This window comes from Mustela nivalis (genome assembly GCF_964662115.1).
Source record: "Mustela nivalis genome assembly, chromosome: 11".
Classification (NCBI taxonomy): Eukaryota; Metazoa; Chordata; class Mammalia; order Carnivora; family Mustelidae; genus Mustela; species Mustela nivalis.
The window spans coordinates 75,762,278-75,780,435 of NC_139030.1; the positions used below are offsets into that span (position 1 = coordinate 75,762,278).

General features: G+C 49.7%; 1 protein-coding gene across 2 annotated transcripts; it reads right to left on the reverse strand.

The window, feature by feature from the left end:
- Positions 1-601: 601 nt before the first annotated feature.
- Positions 602-10,280, reverse strand: LOC309843846 (uncharacterized protein C2orf72). Of its 2 annotated transcripts, none has more exons than XM_082689795.1 (3): positions 9,600-10,280; positions 6,465-6,572; positions 602-3,227 (listed from the first exon to the last, which is right to left on the reverse strand). In XM_082689795.1, the coding sequence occupies exons 1-3, from the start codon at positions 10,204-10,206 to the stop codon at positions 3,088-3,090; spliced, it is 855 nt and encodes a 284-aa protein (XP_082545921.1). In that variant the 5' UTR covers positions 10,207-10,280; the 3' UTR covers positions 602-3,087. The 2 variants fall into 2 exon arrangements, with proteins under 2 accessions (XP_082545921.1, XP_082545920.1); XM_082689794.1 differs by having other exon boundaries at positions 6,465-6,575; positions 9,600-10,278.
- Positions 10,281-18,158: the final 7,878 nt, after the last annotated feature.

Below are 18,158 nucleotides of genomic sequence, written 5' to 3' on the forward strand. Positions count from 1 at the left end.
TGCAGGCCTCACGATCTCAGGGAGCCAGCCCCACAGTGAGGAGCTGTTACACTTTGAAGCGCATAGACTATCAGGTTAACATGGCTGTCGTCGCCTTTTCCCATGAGCTTGGGTCCTGGGTTCTCTGGCTGGTATAAGAGGGGGGCTTGTTGAGAACACACTGGTGTTTGGGGGCCTTAAACCCCGGCCCCTTTGCAGGTTTGCCCTGTTCTGTGACTCCTCTTGCATGGTAAGTCTTGGAGACAAATACTTCGAGAGGAGAGAAACCATGACACAAATATTATACAGGGCTCTCTGGGGCTGAGGCAAGGCCATCTTGCCTCGTTAAACATGCTCATAGGTGCAAACGAACACACACATTTGGGTGAGCCCCAAGCAAAATGCTATCTTTGAAAACCATCTCTTTTCAAACATTTACTTTCTGGCTACATGTTTTTCCAATTCCAGCCGCCGACAGGGTTGTAGAGATGTTTCCCCAGGGCAGGACTGGAAGTCTTTCAGGCCAAACTATTCCAGAGGTTCCCACCTTTTGCCCAGGCTCCCTGCTCCCACGGGCCCCTGTGAGCAATGCTTTGAGAACAAATGCGAAGATCCATTCTGATTTTGATTAGATAGCCGTGAGCTACTGTTCGGTTTTATTAGGTAGAAAGAATTAATAATTGATTCAAATCAGAAGCAGCACAACTACTCCCATATTAGAAGGATTAATACCCACCAGCCCAAAGTGTGACTTGGCTAGAGATCCCCACTAATGGCTCTCAGTACCACTGACCCCATTTGGGGCCTCTATTCCCAGACAGGCCCACCGCAATCTTCGGGCCTTGTAAAAGTCCTCAGGGAAGAGACCTACCACCAAGGTCATCCCTTCCAGCACCTAACTCTTGTGTCTGCTAGAAAAATACCAACTAGATTATTCCTAAAAAGATCATGTGTAGCCACATGTTGAGAAACCCAACATAGGCCCTGAAGACTCTCAGTCCAGTCGCATGTTTCCTGGTTGGGAAGCAGAACACGAACCTCAGGAAAGACCTTCTGTCTTTAGCTAGTCACCAGAGATACTGAAAGTAATGAAAAAGTTATACGTAGACCACTCTTTACCCCACAGGTATGCGAACTTGAATGTTCATCAGGACCAGGCAGGTGGCACGTAGGAGTGAAGTAGAGAGGCAGATTAGATGGGAGGGAGGGGGGCTCTACCCAGGGGAGGGGGGTTGCAGCGAACTGGATGTGATGGCATGCCCTGTCCTCTATCCAGCAAGCTACATTTTTTATGTGCAATTTCTCAAGTTTCCAATATTGGCAACAAATACAAAAGGTTTTTAAACAGCAGAGGCTGTGCCTTGTAACTTCTGCCTTAGGTAATTTCCCACCTTAATAAAGGATCCCCCCCCAACCAAATAAAAAACTCGATCCCATATAGAAAAATAGAGCAGCTTTGGAAATACCAGTCTCCCCATTTCAAAACAAAATCTACAGTAATCCATTGAGTTCATTCTTGTGTAGAAGGTCAGCTGGGTCTACGTATTGGTAAGACAGCTTTGCATTATTAAAATGACACCTGCTGCTAACCAACCCCAAATAAAAGGTCACCCTGCCTGCCCTCACGCTATCCCCATGAGGCAAAGAAGGGATAGCATTGGGCTGCTTAATATGAAGAATAAATTGAGGCCTAGAGCCAGGAGGGACCCCACCTTGATATCACACAGTCCCTCAGCCACAGGTTTCCAATTCCACATTTTGGTACCAGACATGAAAGCCAAAGTAACTACTGGAAGGTATGCAGTAGAATCCTGGGCAGATAGGCCCGCTGCATGTCTGCAGAGCAAATCATGCACAAATGAATGAATTTAGCTGCTCTCCTTAGACTTGCTTCCTACCAAGGCAAACCAGGAGCTGCTCTTTCTCATTCCAAAGACTGCATTTCTCCAGGGGCAGGCGAGGAAGGCAAGGGAGGTAATGCAGAGTTCCTTCTACGAGTGAACAGATGGCTTTCCTGGCTTTGAAAGGAACATCATCATCAACCCTGTCTGACTCTTAAACAGAGAAAAAAGGATTCAGGAACTTGGTACCTCTGGGCTGGGTCTGCTTTGACCTTGGACAAGGGCCTGAAATGGAGAGAAAGTCCCACGTCCTTGTAATGCACATTCCTATCTTTCTTGTTTGGTGTCATGGGCAGTTCCCAGCATCCTTATTCTCAAAGGATTTGGCACAGAAAGTCAACATCAAGAGGAGGAAGAAAGAGGGCATGCAAAGCAGGTGGCTGTCTTTGCTCTGACCCAACAGGCCCCCAGGGCAGCAGTGCAATCTTTATGTTGGCTTTGCTCTGGGAGCCAAGGTCTCAGGAAGCCCAACCCTCTCTTCTGGGGGCGGGGTACTCTTAGAATTTCCCAGGGAGAAGGGATTGGCTCACTCAGTTTCTCAAAGGAGCCATGATGGGCAATTTTGGTGGAACAAATCTTTACTGTTAGAGATTGTACCGTAGGTTGTGAGAAACCCACTAAGTGCCAGGGGTACCGCATAGTCACAGTAACCCCTGCACAACACACACACACACACACACACACACACTCACACTCAAACACACACCTTTCCAGTGCTGCCTGGAATGGCAGCCTGGTTCTTGGTTGAGAGCCCCTGGGCTCAGAGCCTCGTCATGTGTTTGAGAAACAGAAGCTCCAAAGGTTCAGTGACATGTCCAAGGCCACCCCCGTTCCTGATCTGATGACTTCCGTTCCAGAGTTCTTTCCAGTTGCACGTGAAATGATGGATTTTCATGCAAACACACCATGGGCTGCCACAGCACCACAGAGCCTAAAGGTAGACAGGCACCTGTCCTAGTGGCATAGAAAAAACTGAGGTACGGAAAGGCCAGATAACCTTACTGTGATCGGGGAGTGAGCAAATGTGAGGTGGGGGTGGGCAGGTTCCAGGAAACTAAGTTTTCCTAGCTGGTTCAATGCAGCAGCCCCCCACCGCCTTTGTAGATACCACCATTCCAAGGTCAACATGGAAGCAAGGGGGCTCAGTGAGAAGGAGCCAGTCCCCAGTGTGTAGGTTAAGAGCACGGGTGGCCCGCTGGTCCAGCCCTCATCTTGAGTCTACTGCGGGGTCAGCAGGAGCAGGGACAAGTCCATCACAGGCTCTCGACCCCTTCCTGTGGTCCTCACAGTCTCCGTTGGGACATATGGTTGTCAGGGCCAGCTCCTCCTCAGTGTCCTGGAGGTGATCTGGAACAGAAGAGAAGGAATCACCCAATCAGAAGGTCAAGTTTAGGAGTGAGTAAGCTAGGAGCAAAAGGGAGGAAGTTGGCCCCAGTAATATCTACTTAAAAACCACAGTAAAATATGCATCGAGACCCTTAAAAATGTACATACCCTTTGACCCAGCAATTCCACTTCTAGGATTTTATCCTAAGGAAATAATTAGGAATAATTAGTGGAACTGCCATCTTGGGATGAAATGACACGGATGGTGACTCAGCAGAGAGAAGGAAAGGACCTAGGTCCTCAGTGGGGTCACTGGGCCCCGGAATTGACCAGCCCTGAAGATGACTCTACCTCTAGACTATCTTTTAGGCGAGATACTGAATGCCCTTGCTATGCCAGCTTGAGCCATGGTTTCTCTCCCTGTAGCCAAAAGCATCCTAACCTAATGTAATGTCCAAAGAAGGGACTGGTTGAGTTTACCATGGCTCACCCATATGATGAGATTCTGGCATTAAAAATGATGCATCATCCCCATTGAGCACAGAGTCTGCTTCTCCCTCTCCCTCTGCCCCTAGCTCCTGCTCATGCAGTCTCTTGCTCAAAAAAAATAAAGTCTTTAAAAAAAGATGCATAAAATTCCATAGAACTACACACACACACACACACACACACACACACACACACACACAGTAATACTGAGGGACTCTTAATAAGATCTGTGGATTGTTTCAATGTCAATATCCCAGTTGTGATATCATCTTATAGTTTTGCAAGATGCTACCAGTGCGGGAAAGTGGGCCAAGTGTATACAGGATCTCTTTGTCTGATTTCTTACAACCGCATGTGAATCTACAATTACACACCATTCCCCTGAAAGAGACAATATGTTACTGATAGGTAATTAGTGCTGTGGAATATTGCACACTGACAATATGTTGCTGTGAAGGAAGCAGATTCCAGAACGGTATGTATGAATGTCTGTCTAATTCCATATTTATTGTGTAAGTTATAAATGCATACACATAGTCCATGAATGCAATTTTCATTTTAAAACATTCACTTCTACTTGAGATTAATTTGTTATATGCTATAGAGATGCTGGTTGGCTCAGTTCTAAGAGCATGTAACTTCATTTTTTTTTTTTTTAAGATTTTATTTATTTCTTCGTTGATGGGGGGTGGCAGAAGCAATAGGTGCAGGAGGCAGAGGGAGAGGCAGGCTCCCTGGTAAACAAGGAGCTTGATACTGAACTTGATCGTGGGACCTGAGCCCCGGAAGGCAGACACTTAACTTACTGAGACACCCAGGCATCCCGCGCACACAACTGCTCATCTTAGGGTCATGGGTTTGAGCCCCATGGGGGTAGGTATAGAGATTATTTAAATAAATAAAATTTTAAAGAAAATTGTTACATCCTACAGAGAGGGGAGTTATCCAAGATTTATGTAAAATTGTTTCTGATTCCTTTGGTTTATTATTTTTTCCCTTTGGTTTCCAGAAATATCCACACTGACGATGGAGAGACTGAAGTTAACATTTTTGCAACGGAATGCTTTGAATACCTGATACATTTGGCTGATAATTCATGTATTATATAGAAGCGTATTTATTACAATGTAAACGGCACAAAGAGGTACACAGATAGGTAGACAGACAGATGAACAGAATGGTCTATGTCCAAATACAGCTGATATTTACTTTTGAGTGACGGGATTCAGCAAATGATTTTCATACTTGTTTTCCTTTCTCAAATTTTTTGAGCTTTCCCCCGTGATAGGCTGAATTCTAAGATGACCCTTAAGATTTCCACCACTCGGTGCACCCCTCCTGCGTAACTGCCTCCTTCTAGTGCCAGTGGCATCTGTCACTAGGATGGGATCGTCACTCCCTTGATTAGGGTCCCATATAGGACAACAGAACAATTCCTCCTGGGATTGAGTGACATTATCGGAGACCAGAAAGTCTCCTGCTTCTTGAAGGAGCAGCTGCTGTGTTGAGAGACGTGTGGCAAGATGGCTGTCCGCGGAGAGGAGCCCCAGCTGATAGCCACTAAGAAGGCAGCGGAGAAGGAAATTCTGCCCACACCCATGGCAGCATGAAGGCCTTGGGCTCCGGAAAGGAATGCAGCCCGGGCGACACTCTGATCGGCTTTGTGAGACTCCTGACCCATGGAAATTGTGAGGAATTAACGGGTGTTGGTGTAAGCCGCTGAGTCTGTGCTCACTTCTTACGTGCCAAGGGAAGGCTGACACCTCGCCTGGTGATTTTTTTAAACATAAGGGACACAAGAAAAGTTTGTTTTAAACCACTGCCCGTTGCTTCTGTAATAGAGCTGTGCTGTTCAGTACATGCAGGGGCCGTGGGTCACGTACATTTAGGTGGTTACAACGCACTCCCCCAATACTTTATAGCTCTCACAACAGCCTCAATGCCCACTGGGTGCTCCTAGGGACCCCGAAGAACTGTCTTTTCCCCCTTCTCTCTTTAGCGGCTTGAGAAGCCTACACTAGAAAAGGCTTCCAGCCGAGTTCCTTCCTCTCCCTTCCCAAACTGCCAGTGTTGGGTCCAGGCTGCTTCTTGTCCTTCCTGGGACTAGACAGTCCCTTCCTAATTGGCTCTGCCTCTAGTCTTGCCCTACCTCACAGTCTTGTCACCTCTCCAAAACGCCCCTAATCTGGACAGCCCTGCTCAGAAATGGCCAGCAGCTCACTATTCGTACGACACTTGGGTCCAGAGTCCCGATTTGGTCCCAGCTCTTCTCCTCAGCTTCAGCCCTCCCAGTCTCTTGGTCCTCACCCTCTGGCACTTCCAATGGGGGCCCCTTTTCTGAGCATGACATCATGCCCGCAGGCCTTCATTCACACTGCTTCCTCTCCCAGGTTTTCCCCTTGCTGCCTAGGACAATCTCCAATCCCTGGCTCCAAGGTCGTGTGTTCTGGAGCCTCAGGGGAAGGTTAAATGCATTGTCTCCAAGCACCTGACCATGCACGGGGTGGACACCTGCCCTGACCACACCGATGCATTCATTAGTGGGAGACCCATGGGGCTAGAGCCCTACTGGGGGGTCAGTGTGCCTTTGGCCCTCGGCAGGAACACCTCACATCCTCACATCACTCACCTCCACGCCCCGCACATGGCAACTGCTCCATGGATTTCGGTCAACCCTATCCCTTAGGTCCCTGTGTGCACAGGACCCACCCCATAATCCCAAGCACCTGGCCTGCAGGGTCCAGAAGGTCAGGAAGGCAGCACACTCACCCTGAGCTGGGTCACTGGGGGAGGTGGCATCTGGATCCTTCCCCCGGCTCCAGGGACCCCAGGAAAAGCATGCCAGCAGTGCTGGGAGGCCCGGTCTCTCCCAGGGTCCTGCTGCCAGAAAGAACACAAGGTCCCAGACGCATCAGGTGAGTACGTTTGAGAGATTTTTCTGTTCAGCAAACCAAGTGCTTCAATTATCAACTGCCCTAGTTTCAACTGTTTGATTAAAAAAAACAAAGATTCTGGGGGACTCCTGGGCAGCTCAGCAGGTTAAGCATCTGCTTTGGCTCAGGTCATGGTCTCAGGGTCCTGGAATTGAGCCCCATGTCAGGCTCCCTGCTCGGCAGGGAGTCTGCTTCTCCCTCTGCTCCTCCCCTCGCTTGTGCTCTCTCTTTTTCTCTCTCAAATAAATAAATAAAATCTTTAAAAAAATTTTTAAAAAGATTCTGCTTTGCTAAGTGGGGTGGAGTTTTTGTATTTGCAAAATTGACCCCCCAAAAAAGTGACATAAAACTAATAACAATGACACACACCAAAGAAAATACTCAAAGAGCAGAAATTTCCCCTTGAGTTTTGGTTCAAACTATCTCTTAATGGGAATAGACTTAATCATTTTTTATAACTACTGTAAATCAATTACATTTTTAAAAAAAGATTTTATTTATTTATTTGAGAGAGAGAGAGAGAGAAAACACAAGAGGGGGAAGGGTCAGAGGGAGAAGCAGACTCCCCGCCAAGCAGGGAGCCTGATGTGGGACCTGATCCTGGGACTCCAGGATCATGACTCGAGCAGAAGGCAGTCGCCCAACCAACTGAGCCACCCAGGTGCCCGAAATCAATTACATGTTGAGTCTAGTTTCCTTATTTTTTTAAAGTTTTCAACACAGTAGAAACTTTAATACTTAAAACTATAAGCTACCATTTTTCATCTAATTGATTGGCAATGCTCAAAAGTCTAGTTTCCTTATTATAATAAACACCTCAGCACCTGGGAGCCCCCACTCTCAGGAAAATGGCCAACTGGAACACAGAACATCTTGTTTATAAATCCTCACGCATGACCTATTTACTCTGAATTTGTACCCACTTCTAATAAGACTGGGTCCTTCACTGGTTTAGGATCAGGGTCCTCAGCTGGATTAAGCATAATTAGGTAAAAGGTCATTGCCAAGATCGGGCAACCTAAAAGTATAAGAATAGCCATCAAGCAGTGAAGAAAGAGATTGGAAAACTTAAAAAAGCCAGATGCAGTTGCTCTCAAAATCTTAGCAACAGGACTGTTTCGTGTTAGCAATCCATGGCTTTGTCCACTGAAAAAGCCCCAAAGAGAGTAGTGGACAGTGAGTTATACCTATACTCATCAATTTTGGTCATCAGTAAAAGGTTTCATGTTGTTCAGGATGTTTCTATAAAAGTAGAAACAAGTTTAAACAGTAAAGAATGATTCCTTTGCAAAGTGTTAAGATTTCTTAAGTGATAATATTTCAAAGGAGGCAAGGATTCTGCATACCAGGCAAGGTGTTGGGAAATGGGGATATAACGGTGGTTAAACTCACCAAGTGACAAAATCCAGTGCTTAAGAGTTCTGGGATTTCACTTGCAAATTTACAAGTGGGAGTGGGGAGGGTCAGGGAAGGCTTCCTGGAGGAGGAAGTCTGGTCCCAAATGATAAAATGGGACCGGTCAGGTGAATAGGAGGGCAGGAGAAATGGGTTTTCATTCAAGGCAACTTTAAGATGTACAAAAACTTAGAGGAGGCCAGAACACACTTGGCTCTGGGGAATTAAAAGTTGTTCCTGGAGAATGGGAGAGGGCTAAGAGACTAAGAACTCGGAATTTTCTAGATACCAGGTTATTGGGAGCAGAAAATCTGTTTGTGTAAATTCCTTCCTTTCCCCTGTGGGGCCAGATCTGTGAAAGGACTGGCAGTGACAATCACAATAACAACTCACCTCAGGACTTTTCATGTCTTTCAGAACACTGTTATAGAGTTTCAAATTTAGCTGACTATCAGAGATTTAACAGAAAGGGGTTGTAAGCACTAGGTGTGGGGGTCGGTGGAGTGAGGCTGGGGCAGAGCCTAGGGCTGAGATGCATGGCTTTCACTCTGGCAGGCCAAGCTAGCTGGTAGGTCTGGGACATTTGGGACATCAGAGGTACCAGGTCTCCTTGATGGAAAAGCACCCCCCCCCCCCGCAAGCCTGGCATCTTCCAGTTTCTGGTTATCACACCGATGCCCAGAGAAGCAGAACACAGTCTCTGTGTTGGTTACCACTTTAGCAAGAATGGAAGGCTTGAGGTCTTGGGGATGGCAGCAAGTGCAGGGACGGTGGAGGCAGGAAGTGATCTGGGAGCGCAAAGGACAATCCTGCCTCTCTCAGCTTCGCCAGATCCAGCTGAACTTAGTGTCAGTATTTTAATCCTGAGACCCTGAAAAACTCTCGTAAAACCTTCCGATCGGTACCAGGGTGGAAGAGATTTCTCACACTTCTGCTGATGGCAGTAGTTACCCAGGCTGGGTGCCCTCACTGCCCTTCCCACGCTTCAGGAGAACGTGGAGAGAAACGCAGCAGTGGGTGCACACCCAGAGTGGGATTAGAAAATTCTGAGCCCGCAGTCCCTCACACCCTTTCCCCACACTCAGAGCCTTGGCACCTATTCCTGTGAACCGGTGGGGGCATCCACGCTAAGCCTCCACGGCCACATCCCTAGCTGCACGGGGTCCTGGAGGCTCCTGCCACCGCCACCTCCCAGGTCCCAGTTCTATTCCCCTTCCCACCTTGGAACTTGGGCCTCCTGATGCTTTCTCACCTCCTCTCCCTCCCCCCAGCTCCCAGCCCAATCCAACCCTTTCTCCACCAACTTCCCTGCATTGAGCTGGTCTGCTTGGCTTTCCCAAGCCCTTGCGTCTCCTAGGCTCTCTGGATCCTTCCGGAACAGACTGGACCCCGGGTCCAGGGCCCGATCCACGGTAGCTGGAAGGCCTAGTGCTGGGCACCTCCCCTCTCTGGGCCTCAGTTTACTGTGGTGCCCATGGAGAGAAGCTGGCCTAAAGAGTTCCAACTTCGGGGCCTCCCCCCACCCCCAGACCGCCCACTACCCGCGCCTCCCCGCTCCCGGGCCTTGTAGTCTCACCTGGTCGCGAGGACCCGGCTGCTTGTAGCGCCCTGCAGGCGGCCGCCTGGACGGCCACGCTGGAGGCCGGGTGGCCAGGGCAATAGGCGGCCGCCTGCACTGGGCCCCCCGCCTGGCGGCCGAACACTGTGCGCAGCAGCGCTTCCAGGAGCCGCAACCCTGGCGCCACCGTGTCCTCGGGCCCGGCCTCGGCCACCAGCACCCCGACCAGCGCCGCCCCGGCCCGCCGGCGGCCGCGCACGTCCCGCAGCATCTCCCGCAAGCGGCGCCGCGGCTCCCGGGCGGTCAGCGAGGACGCGCGGCACAGCACGAAGACGAGCGGCGAGCGGATGGCGCGCGCCCCCGCCGTCCCGGGCGCCCACTGCACCCCCGGTGGCCCGGCCCCTGGTGTCCCAACCCCCGCGCTGCCCGGCTTGCCCGCCGCTTGCTCGGGCGGGAACACTGCCCGGGCGAAGTCCCGCAGCAGCGCGCGGCTCTGCTCGCGCTCCCACAGCTCGCCCACCAGCAGCACCTGCCCGCGGCCGCCCGCCGCCTCCACCAGCGCCTGGAAGGGCGGCTCTGCCGGGCGCGCGGGCCGCGCCACGAGCTCCTCTAGCTCGCGCTCCATGCTCGTCGCCGCGCGTCCTCTACGGCCGCCCGGGCCCTGCAGCGGTGGCTGCGCGCCTCTCCGGGCGCGGGCGCGGGGGCCCGGGAGGACACACCCCCAAGGGCCAAGCCCCGCCCGACTCCCGGCCCGCGGGCCGAGCTTTCCGCGCTCCAGCGAGCCCTTGGGCGGGGGCCTGGGGCTTTCCCTGTAAGCGCGCTGCGGCTTCTCCGGCAGTCCGTGTGGCAGACGCGGGGACATGGAGCCATCCAGCCGTCCAGCCGTCTATCTATCCATCTGTGCACCGGTTCCTCCAACCATTCGACAGACACTTGTTGAGCACCTACTAAGGTGCGGGGCAGCCAACGGAAAAGGAAGACAGAAAATTATCATGTGAACAAGTTAGATCGGTTTGAGTAACGGAGCACAGACTTCCTTGGAGTACCTGTAGTTTGGGGACCGGAACTTATGTGTGTGGGGGTGGCACTGCCTCTAACGTACTGCTTTGGGGTGTTGGTGGGGGGCGCCAGAAAAGGGAATGCAGAGAAGGGAGTAGGGAGGTGAGAAAAGAGGGGAAGCAGCAGTCTCTTCTGTCCTGTCACTTAATTCACCTTTTGGGCCTCAGCATTTAACATAGGCTAATCGAGGGCTCATTATTTCAACAAATACTTATTACCCTGGGCACTGGGGGGTGAAAACAAAGGAAAGAGACAGCATTACTCCCCGTAGATCAGAAAACCTAGGAAGGCAGATGTGGGCACTGATGGTGCTCAAATCTGGGCGGGAATGGGGGTGGGGGGAGTGGTGGTGTAGGGAGTGGTGATATAGGTGATGTAGAGAGGATGTCTGTAGGCCAGGTTAGAAGCAGAAATATGTTTCCTTTAATTCTAAGGGTCTAGGTCAGCTTCATCCAATGGGACATTCTTTGATGATGACAATGTTTTGTATTATCTACACTGTCCAGTGCAGTAGCTGCAAAGCCCCATGTGACTATTATTACCTGAAATCTGGCTACTGCAACTGAGGAGCTGAATTTTACATGTGAGTTAATGTTAATTAAACGAAAATAGCTGCGTGTAGTTCATGCCTGTGGCATTGGACAGTGCTGGGCAAAGTTCTTTACTTTTGCCTTGTCACACTGTATAGACCAAAGACCCTTTTCGATCAAGAGCTTGTTCGTGCTCAGCTCTCTCCTTCTCCATATAACTCCCAATCTGCTCTTCAGTAACCCTATTTCCGGTCCCATCTAATTATGCTGAATTATGTCCTCCTGGAGAATTTATATGTCCATTCAATAAAACACACCTTTTCTTGAGCACCTACTGGGTGCAAGCAGTGGGGATTGGAAGATGTACACACAGCACCTCTAAGTCTAATTATCCAGCAGCTGTTTTAGCCAATGTCTGGAGTAAGGACCCTGTATCTTTGTTGTGAGTCTAGTTAATATAAACCTTTTCCCTCTGTGTATGGTCTTTGCTCAGGGCAGAGATCCAGGGGATTAGGTGGGAAAAGCCCCAGATTTGGAGCAAGAAGCCCTGAGCCAGAATCAGAGTTGGGTTCTAATACCAGGTCCCACTTGTCTTTATTGAACATCTCTGCCAGGTACTGCCGGTGCTGAGGACACAGCTGAGAATAGGCCAAAATCCTGCCTTCATGGAGGAGGGGCTGCTTTAGGGAGAGCTGGGAGAAAGAGAGAAAAAAAAACAAACACATAACTAACAGCTTCAACTGGTGCTGGGTGTTATGAGAAAAGTAATGCATGGCTGACAAAATGGTCATGTACTTGAGATGCTGGACCCTTCCTGTGGGTACAATCCTGAGGATACCACAGATGCAAGAGAGACTTTGGTGAGGATTAAGAAAGGAATGTAAAAACCCCAGAGAACCTGCCCTCCCCATCCTACCTTCTGGGAGGTAGCAGGTGGTTTGGTCCTGGAGTGTGGGAAGGAAGCAGCAGCCCCTCCCATGTGAGGGCTGTGCTATAGAAGGGGATAGGTTGAGTGGATGTCTTGAAAGGAATGTGTACTTCTCTTTGCCCACATTGGCTTGGATAGATCATTGCCCAGCCAGAGCCCCAGCCCCAGCCCCAGATTTATCGTAGTCATTGCCATGGTGCTTTGAGGCAGAAAATAGTTGCACTAGCTGGGAATGGTAACATTAGGCTGGGGGTAGAAGCAGAGAACAACGATCAGACCTGGCAGCCAGTAGCAGTCCTGGCCCTTCTTCCCACTGCCTGTGTCAGGGCATTCCACCCACATGACCTAGCTCACAAAGAGTAGTGGTCAGGAGAGAGTGCCAAGCAGTTCCCTGAGAAAGGTACCTGGTAAGTTTGGGGGGGTCAGAGGCACCCTGGGGTGTAGCCCAATTTACATTGTAATAGCACAGGCAATTGCCCTGTCTTTACCACCCCTCCGCCCTTCTTTGAGCTCCCCAAGAGGAAACAAGGTAGAATTTAGGCTTTAGCCTCGTTCAAGGTAGCCAAGGTAGCTGATAACCAGGAAAACGTCAGTCACTGGGAAAACTAATCAGAAATCTGGAAAGTTTAAGACAAGCAGATTTACACAATACATGAATTAAGATTCATTTCAGATATTAATAACACAGATTCCAAATAATAGCTACTGATAACACAGACTCCAAACACAATGAACGTTTATTTTCCCTTTTGTAAAAGTGTGGAGGGGGGCCGTTCAAGGCTGATAGAGTAACTTTGTATTACCAGTTCTTTGAGGGCTCAGGTTTCAATCCAGCTCACTATTCTCCCATCTCATCTTCATAATCCAAACTGGCAGCGAAAATGCCAGCCATCACGTCTGTATTCCAGGTACCTGGATCACAGAGGACAGACGAAGGAGCAAAAATCAGATTGCCTTCCGATTTCTCAACAGCAACACTGAATTTAAGATGATAGTTGAATAATATTTTTAAAGTATTACAGAAAAAGAACTTTGAGCCCAGATTTTGATTTCTGGCCAAACTAGCAGGTATTTAAGGGCTCAGAAGGTGTCTCACATAGGTCCCCTCTTGGAAAACACCAAAAACACTGTTAGAGGAAGCACTCCCAACAAGAAAAGAAATAAATACAGGTGTGTCCCACAGGAGGAAGAGGAATTCAGTCACTTGTTTAAATCACTCTTGTCTAAGTAAATGGGGCAGTGCAGGACCAGCAGAGCAGAGCAGAGCAGAGCATAAAAGATGCAGAGGTGACAGAGGTGGGAGGTGGGGAGGGGAGGTTGGGGGGGTTGGGGGACCAGTCCTCCCAAGTGAATGGAAAGGGAATTGACCCCATCTAGGTTACAGCTTTGAGGGAGAAAGGAAGACACAGCAGCTGGCCAGAGAACTGGTTTGAGTTTTGGACACAGACTTTTCTAAAACCAGCACGTGGGACACCTGGATGGCTAAGCCCATTTGCCTTTCTCTCAGGTCGTGTTCCAAAGGTCCTGGATTGAGTCCCACATCCTGGCTCCTTGCTCAGCAGGGAGCCTGCTTCTCCCTTGGCCTGCAGCTCCCCCTGCTTGTGCTCTCTCTCTCTCTCTCATTAAAATAATATAATAATAAAAATAAATAAAACCAACACACTCTGCCTCGAGCTATTTATTCTCCGGCTTGAAATTTCCAGGTTATGATCCTGCTATCATTTACATTCCCTTCTACCTCCAAACTTCCCAGTGATGGGATGGAGAGAGGGGGTGGGTATTAAGCAAAGGTCGGAGTCCAGGCCGGTACGTTTTATCTTTACTTGTGTTATTTACATGGCAAAGGTTTAGGTATTAAATTAACAGGAAACTGCAAAGACCTTAAAAGGGGTGGGGGGCAGGAAACCAAGATGATTTTTTTCCTCCTCTGTGTCCACACCCTTGAAAACATCATAAAACAAATAGGCTTTTTTCTGATTTCCCTGGTTTTCGATGAAGACGGGAAAGTGAAACTGGATTTCTGAAGTAATTTGCTTCTCTGTGATCCCTCAAGTAGAACCTGGTGGGAAGAATGATAGAAACCTATTGATCTGAAAAAGAAGGAGTGATCTTGGTCTGGTTTTGGGTACCTCCTTTGCTCTCTTTTCTCCCTGTCTTTCACGCTATCCTTCCTCAACCCTCTCTCCTCTATCCCTCCTCCTCCTTTTCCCCTCCCCCTTCTTCCCCCTCCTCCCTCCTGCCCTCCCCTCCTTCCCTCTTCGCTCCTCCCTTCCCCTGTCCCTTCGCCTTTCTCCCTTTCCCATCAATCTTTCTTCACTTCTTTCCTTCCTTGCTCTTCTCTCCTAAAACAGTTGTTTTTGGAGCTTTGAGGAAGGAGGGACGGGGGGGGGGGTGTGTGGGCTCCAGGGGAATCCCTATAGGGGGAGAAAGATCTTAAATGTGTAGGGGTGCCTGGGTGGCTCAGTGGGTTAAAGCCTCTGCCTTTGGCTCAGGTCATGATCCCGGGGTGCTGGGATCAAGTCCCTCATCATGATGAAGTTCTAGAACCTAGGTGAGGTTGGTGGGCTGAGGTCCGGAGCCGATGACCAAGAAAGAATTCTTGAGACATCTTTGGTGCAAAATGGTGGTTTATTAAAGCACGGGGACAGGACCCGTAGGCAGGAAGAGCTGCTGCCCTGGGTTTTGAGGGATGGCAGGTTGTATACCTTGTCGTTGCGGGGGGGGGGGGGTGTGTGTGAAGGGAAGGGAGATTCTTGGTGGGGTGTTATGATCCTGCTATCATTTACATTCCCTTCTACCTCAGCCTCCTCCAGTTTATGGTGGGGAGGGAGACATTAGGGCTTCAGGAACTGAGAGTTATTTACCTCTGGAAATTTGTGCTATTGATAAGGTAACCTCCCTGTTTGTACATCTCTAGGACATCTGTAGAGCAAAGGAGATTCCTGTCCTGCAGGATTGTGATCTCTGCAAGTTAACTATTTATCGTTTTATGGCAGTCAGGGGTGCCTGAGGAATGCTACACATATTACGGAGGGGAGCAGGTGGAGAGGGGGTGCAAGGTGCCAGCTTTTGCTCTGTCTTCAGCCAGCCTGCTGCTCCCTCATCAATCAGGCTTTCTGCTCAGCAGGGAGCCTACTTCCCTTCCTCTCTCTCTCTCTCTGCCTGCTTCTCTGCCTACTTGTGATCTCTGTCTGTCAAATAAATAAATAAAATCTTAAAAAAAAAAATCTTAAATGTGAGGAAGACCATGAACAGGAAGGAAACTGGAGGGGTAACCATGACCCAGAGAGGACCCAGGCTGGGGTAGGAGGAGGTTTCCAGACTGGGTCTGACTGGGACCTGTGGGTGGGACAGTGAAGCAGTCCCACTCCCTTGTGCTGTGTCCTGGATGCTGGATGGCCCCAAGGGTAGCGCTGTACTCAGACTCCATTTCCTTGTTGTCAGGGTGGAACATTTCCATTTATTTATTTATTTATTTATTTATTTATTTATCTGACAGAGAGAGAGATAGAGAGAGGGAACACAGCAGGGAGAGTATTAGAGGGAGAAGCAGGCTTCCCACTGAGCAGCAAGCCTTATGGGGAAGGGGAGTGGGGATTGATCCCAGAACTCTGGGATCATGACCTGAGCTGAAGGCAGGCAGATGCTCAACTGACTGAGCCACCCAGGCACCCAAAGCGTGGAATATTTTCCCTTTCTCCCTTCTAGATTCTTTGGCTGGTCTAAGAATTAAATTAACGTAAGAGAGATTAACAGGAGCCAAATAAATTTAATTACATCTATACTGCTGTCTCACGAAGACATAAGACTCAAAGGCAGTAGAACAATTGAGGCTCTCATGATGTCTTGAGCTGAGAAACGGGACAAGGGATCTGGGGCTCCAGAGGGAGGAGGACAAGTCCCAGGAAGATGAGAAGAGCAGGTGTTGGGTAATCGGGTATTGGCTCTGTCATGCTGTTAAGTCTTTCTGACAACAAAACAAAACAACAACAAAAAAAGCTATCTGGTAATAGCTCTCTTTCTGGGTCAGGCTCCCTATCTAAATTCTTCCAGGCAGTTAAAGGAGAGGGAAAAAGCTTTTCCTGCGTCTTTGGGTCTTGATTGCCTTCAGCTCAAATAATCCACATGCCAAAGCGGCACATTTTGGGGTGACATCTTCTGCTCCCTTTCATCCCAGCCCAGCCTGATGGTTCCTGTTGGGGTCCTGGGAATGCAGATGTCTCCGACAGCTACAGCTGGTGCTCACAGGAGGATCAAGCAGCTTAGTTTTACCTGAACGTTAGGTAAATGAAGCTCTGTGGAAGTCTGTTAAGCTGGCCAGGCAAAAAGACCCTTGCTCTCATCCCTGCTGTACACTTGCTGGGCCCAAGATGGGTCAGTGGTGTCTGGAGGAGAGGTGGGCAGGCCCCTATCCCCCCTCCCAGGGCACAGCTGCACAGGCTGAAGGAATTGGGGGCCAGGGAGGCAATCCTCCACCTGCAGAAACACGCCCTCAGCCTGCCCTTGAGCTTCCGACCCCAACCCACTGCCACAAGTAACAGCTGAAAGAGCATCCATGCAGAAGTGGGGACACGGGCTTGGCTCTGTCTGGCACGTGGGAACAGGTGACCAGCACACCTGAGCACTGCTGGCAGGCCTACAGCTCCCGCCCAGTGCAACGTTGGCCAAATGCCGCTCCAGCATGCAACCCTGGGGAGGCTGTTTGCACCTGGTACCCTGGCCTGGGCACTTCAAAGTCACCTCAAGGTGACTTCATAAGGATCTGCTGGCGTCTGGTCCCTGGCGTGGCAGGGAGGGGAGTGGCAGCTGACTTGGCCTGCAGTGACACAGGGTGACCTTAAAGCCACTCAGCCTGGCCCTCCTTTACACCCTCCTGGCCAGGGCAAGTTTGAGTTTGAGCATGAGTCTCTAAGATCTGGCCTTGCAGGAGGATGGCACTGGCCCAGAATGGCCAGGAAGTGGCTGTGGGCTCTAAAAGCTGAATGGGGCTATTTCTTACCCCAGCCTCATTCATGGTGGCACCTTAATTGTCAGGCATCCTGAGGTTTGAGAGGATCAGAAGGGGGCTGTCACTAGAGGGATTCCCCCTTCTTCACCCAGGGCTCAGCACGCACACCCGTTTCTAGAACAGTCTAATAGGACATCCACTGTCCTACTGGGGTATCCTTGGGGTGGGCCTCGGGCCAGCGCTCACCAGGGACTCCCTGACCAGGTACCTGTTTGTCTCATTCTGCACACTTTCAGCTTCCCCTTTGTCCCTGGCTGATAAGATCTAGAAAGAGTGTGTTTCTGGGACACGGGCAGTGGGGTGAATTTCTAATCACTCTTCACAGGGGGCCTCGCATCGGACAAGGCAACCATTACGATGACATTGTTTGTTTCTACCAGCTCTTGGCCAGCACCTCTCCTGCCCAGAGAGATGAATGGAGGATTTGGTCAGGATCCTGATGAGTGCCCCCAAACTTGGGTGTCATCACCAGATGATAGATGACAGAGAGCTTCTGTGATTACTGACTTCAAGACTGCTCAGCTCCCCATTCTCAGGCTTTGCTGGGCAAAGGTGAGGGGGTATTGCCGATGATTGGAGAGTGGCATGACCCTGGCTAGGGTGGGGGGCAGTGAAACCCTCACCTCGTAGGTTTAGAAGAAGCCTCTTATCACTTATCCTTGGTATCAGAAGCAGTGCTTGCCAATAGAATTTTCTGTGATGATGAAGGTATTTTATGTGTGTGCTGTCTGGGACAGTAGCCACGAGCCACAGGTGAGCACTTGAAATGTGGCTAGTGTGACTGAGGCACTGTTTTTAAATTTTTATTTAATTTTAATTAATTTTAAGTTTAAATAGCCACAGGTAGTTAGTGGCTAGCATATTGGGCAGCACAGATTTAGAAGTAATGCCATCATTTGCTTACAAGGATGATTTCTGTGGCTTCACTGACAATTTAGTTTAGACTGGTTTTCACCTAGACAGGGACAGGACGAAGGTATTGGCTGTAACAGACATCTACATTTCCCTACTCACTGCCCCTCCATGAGCCCTGATCTTGTTACAAAGGGCCA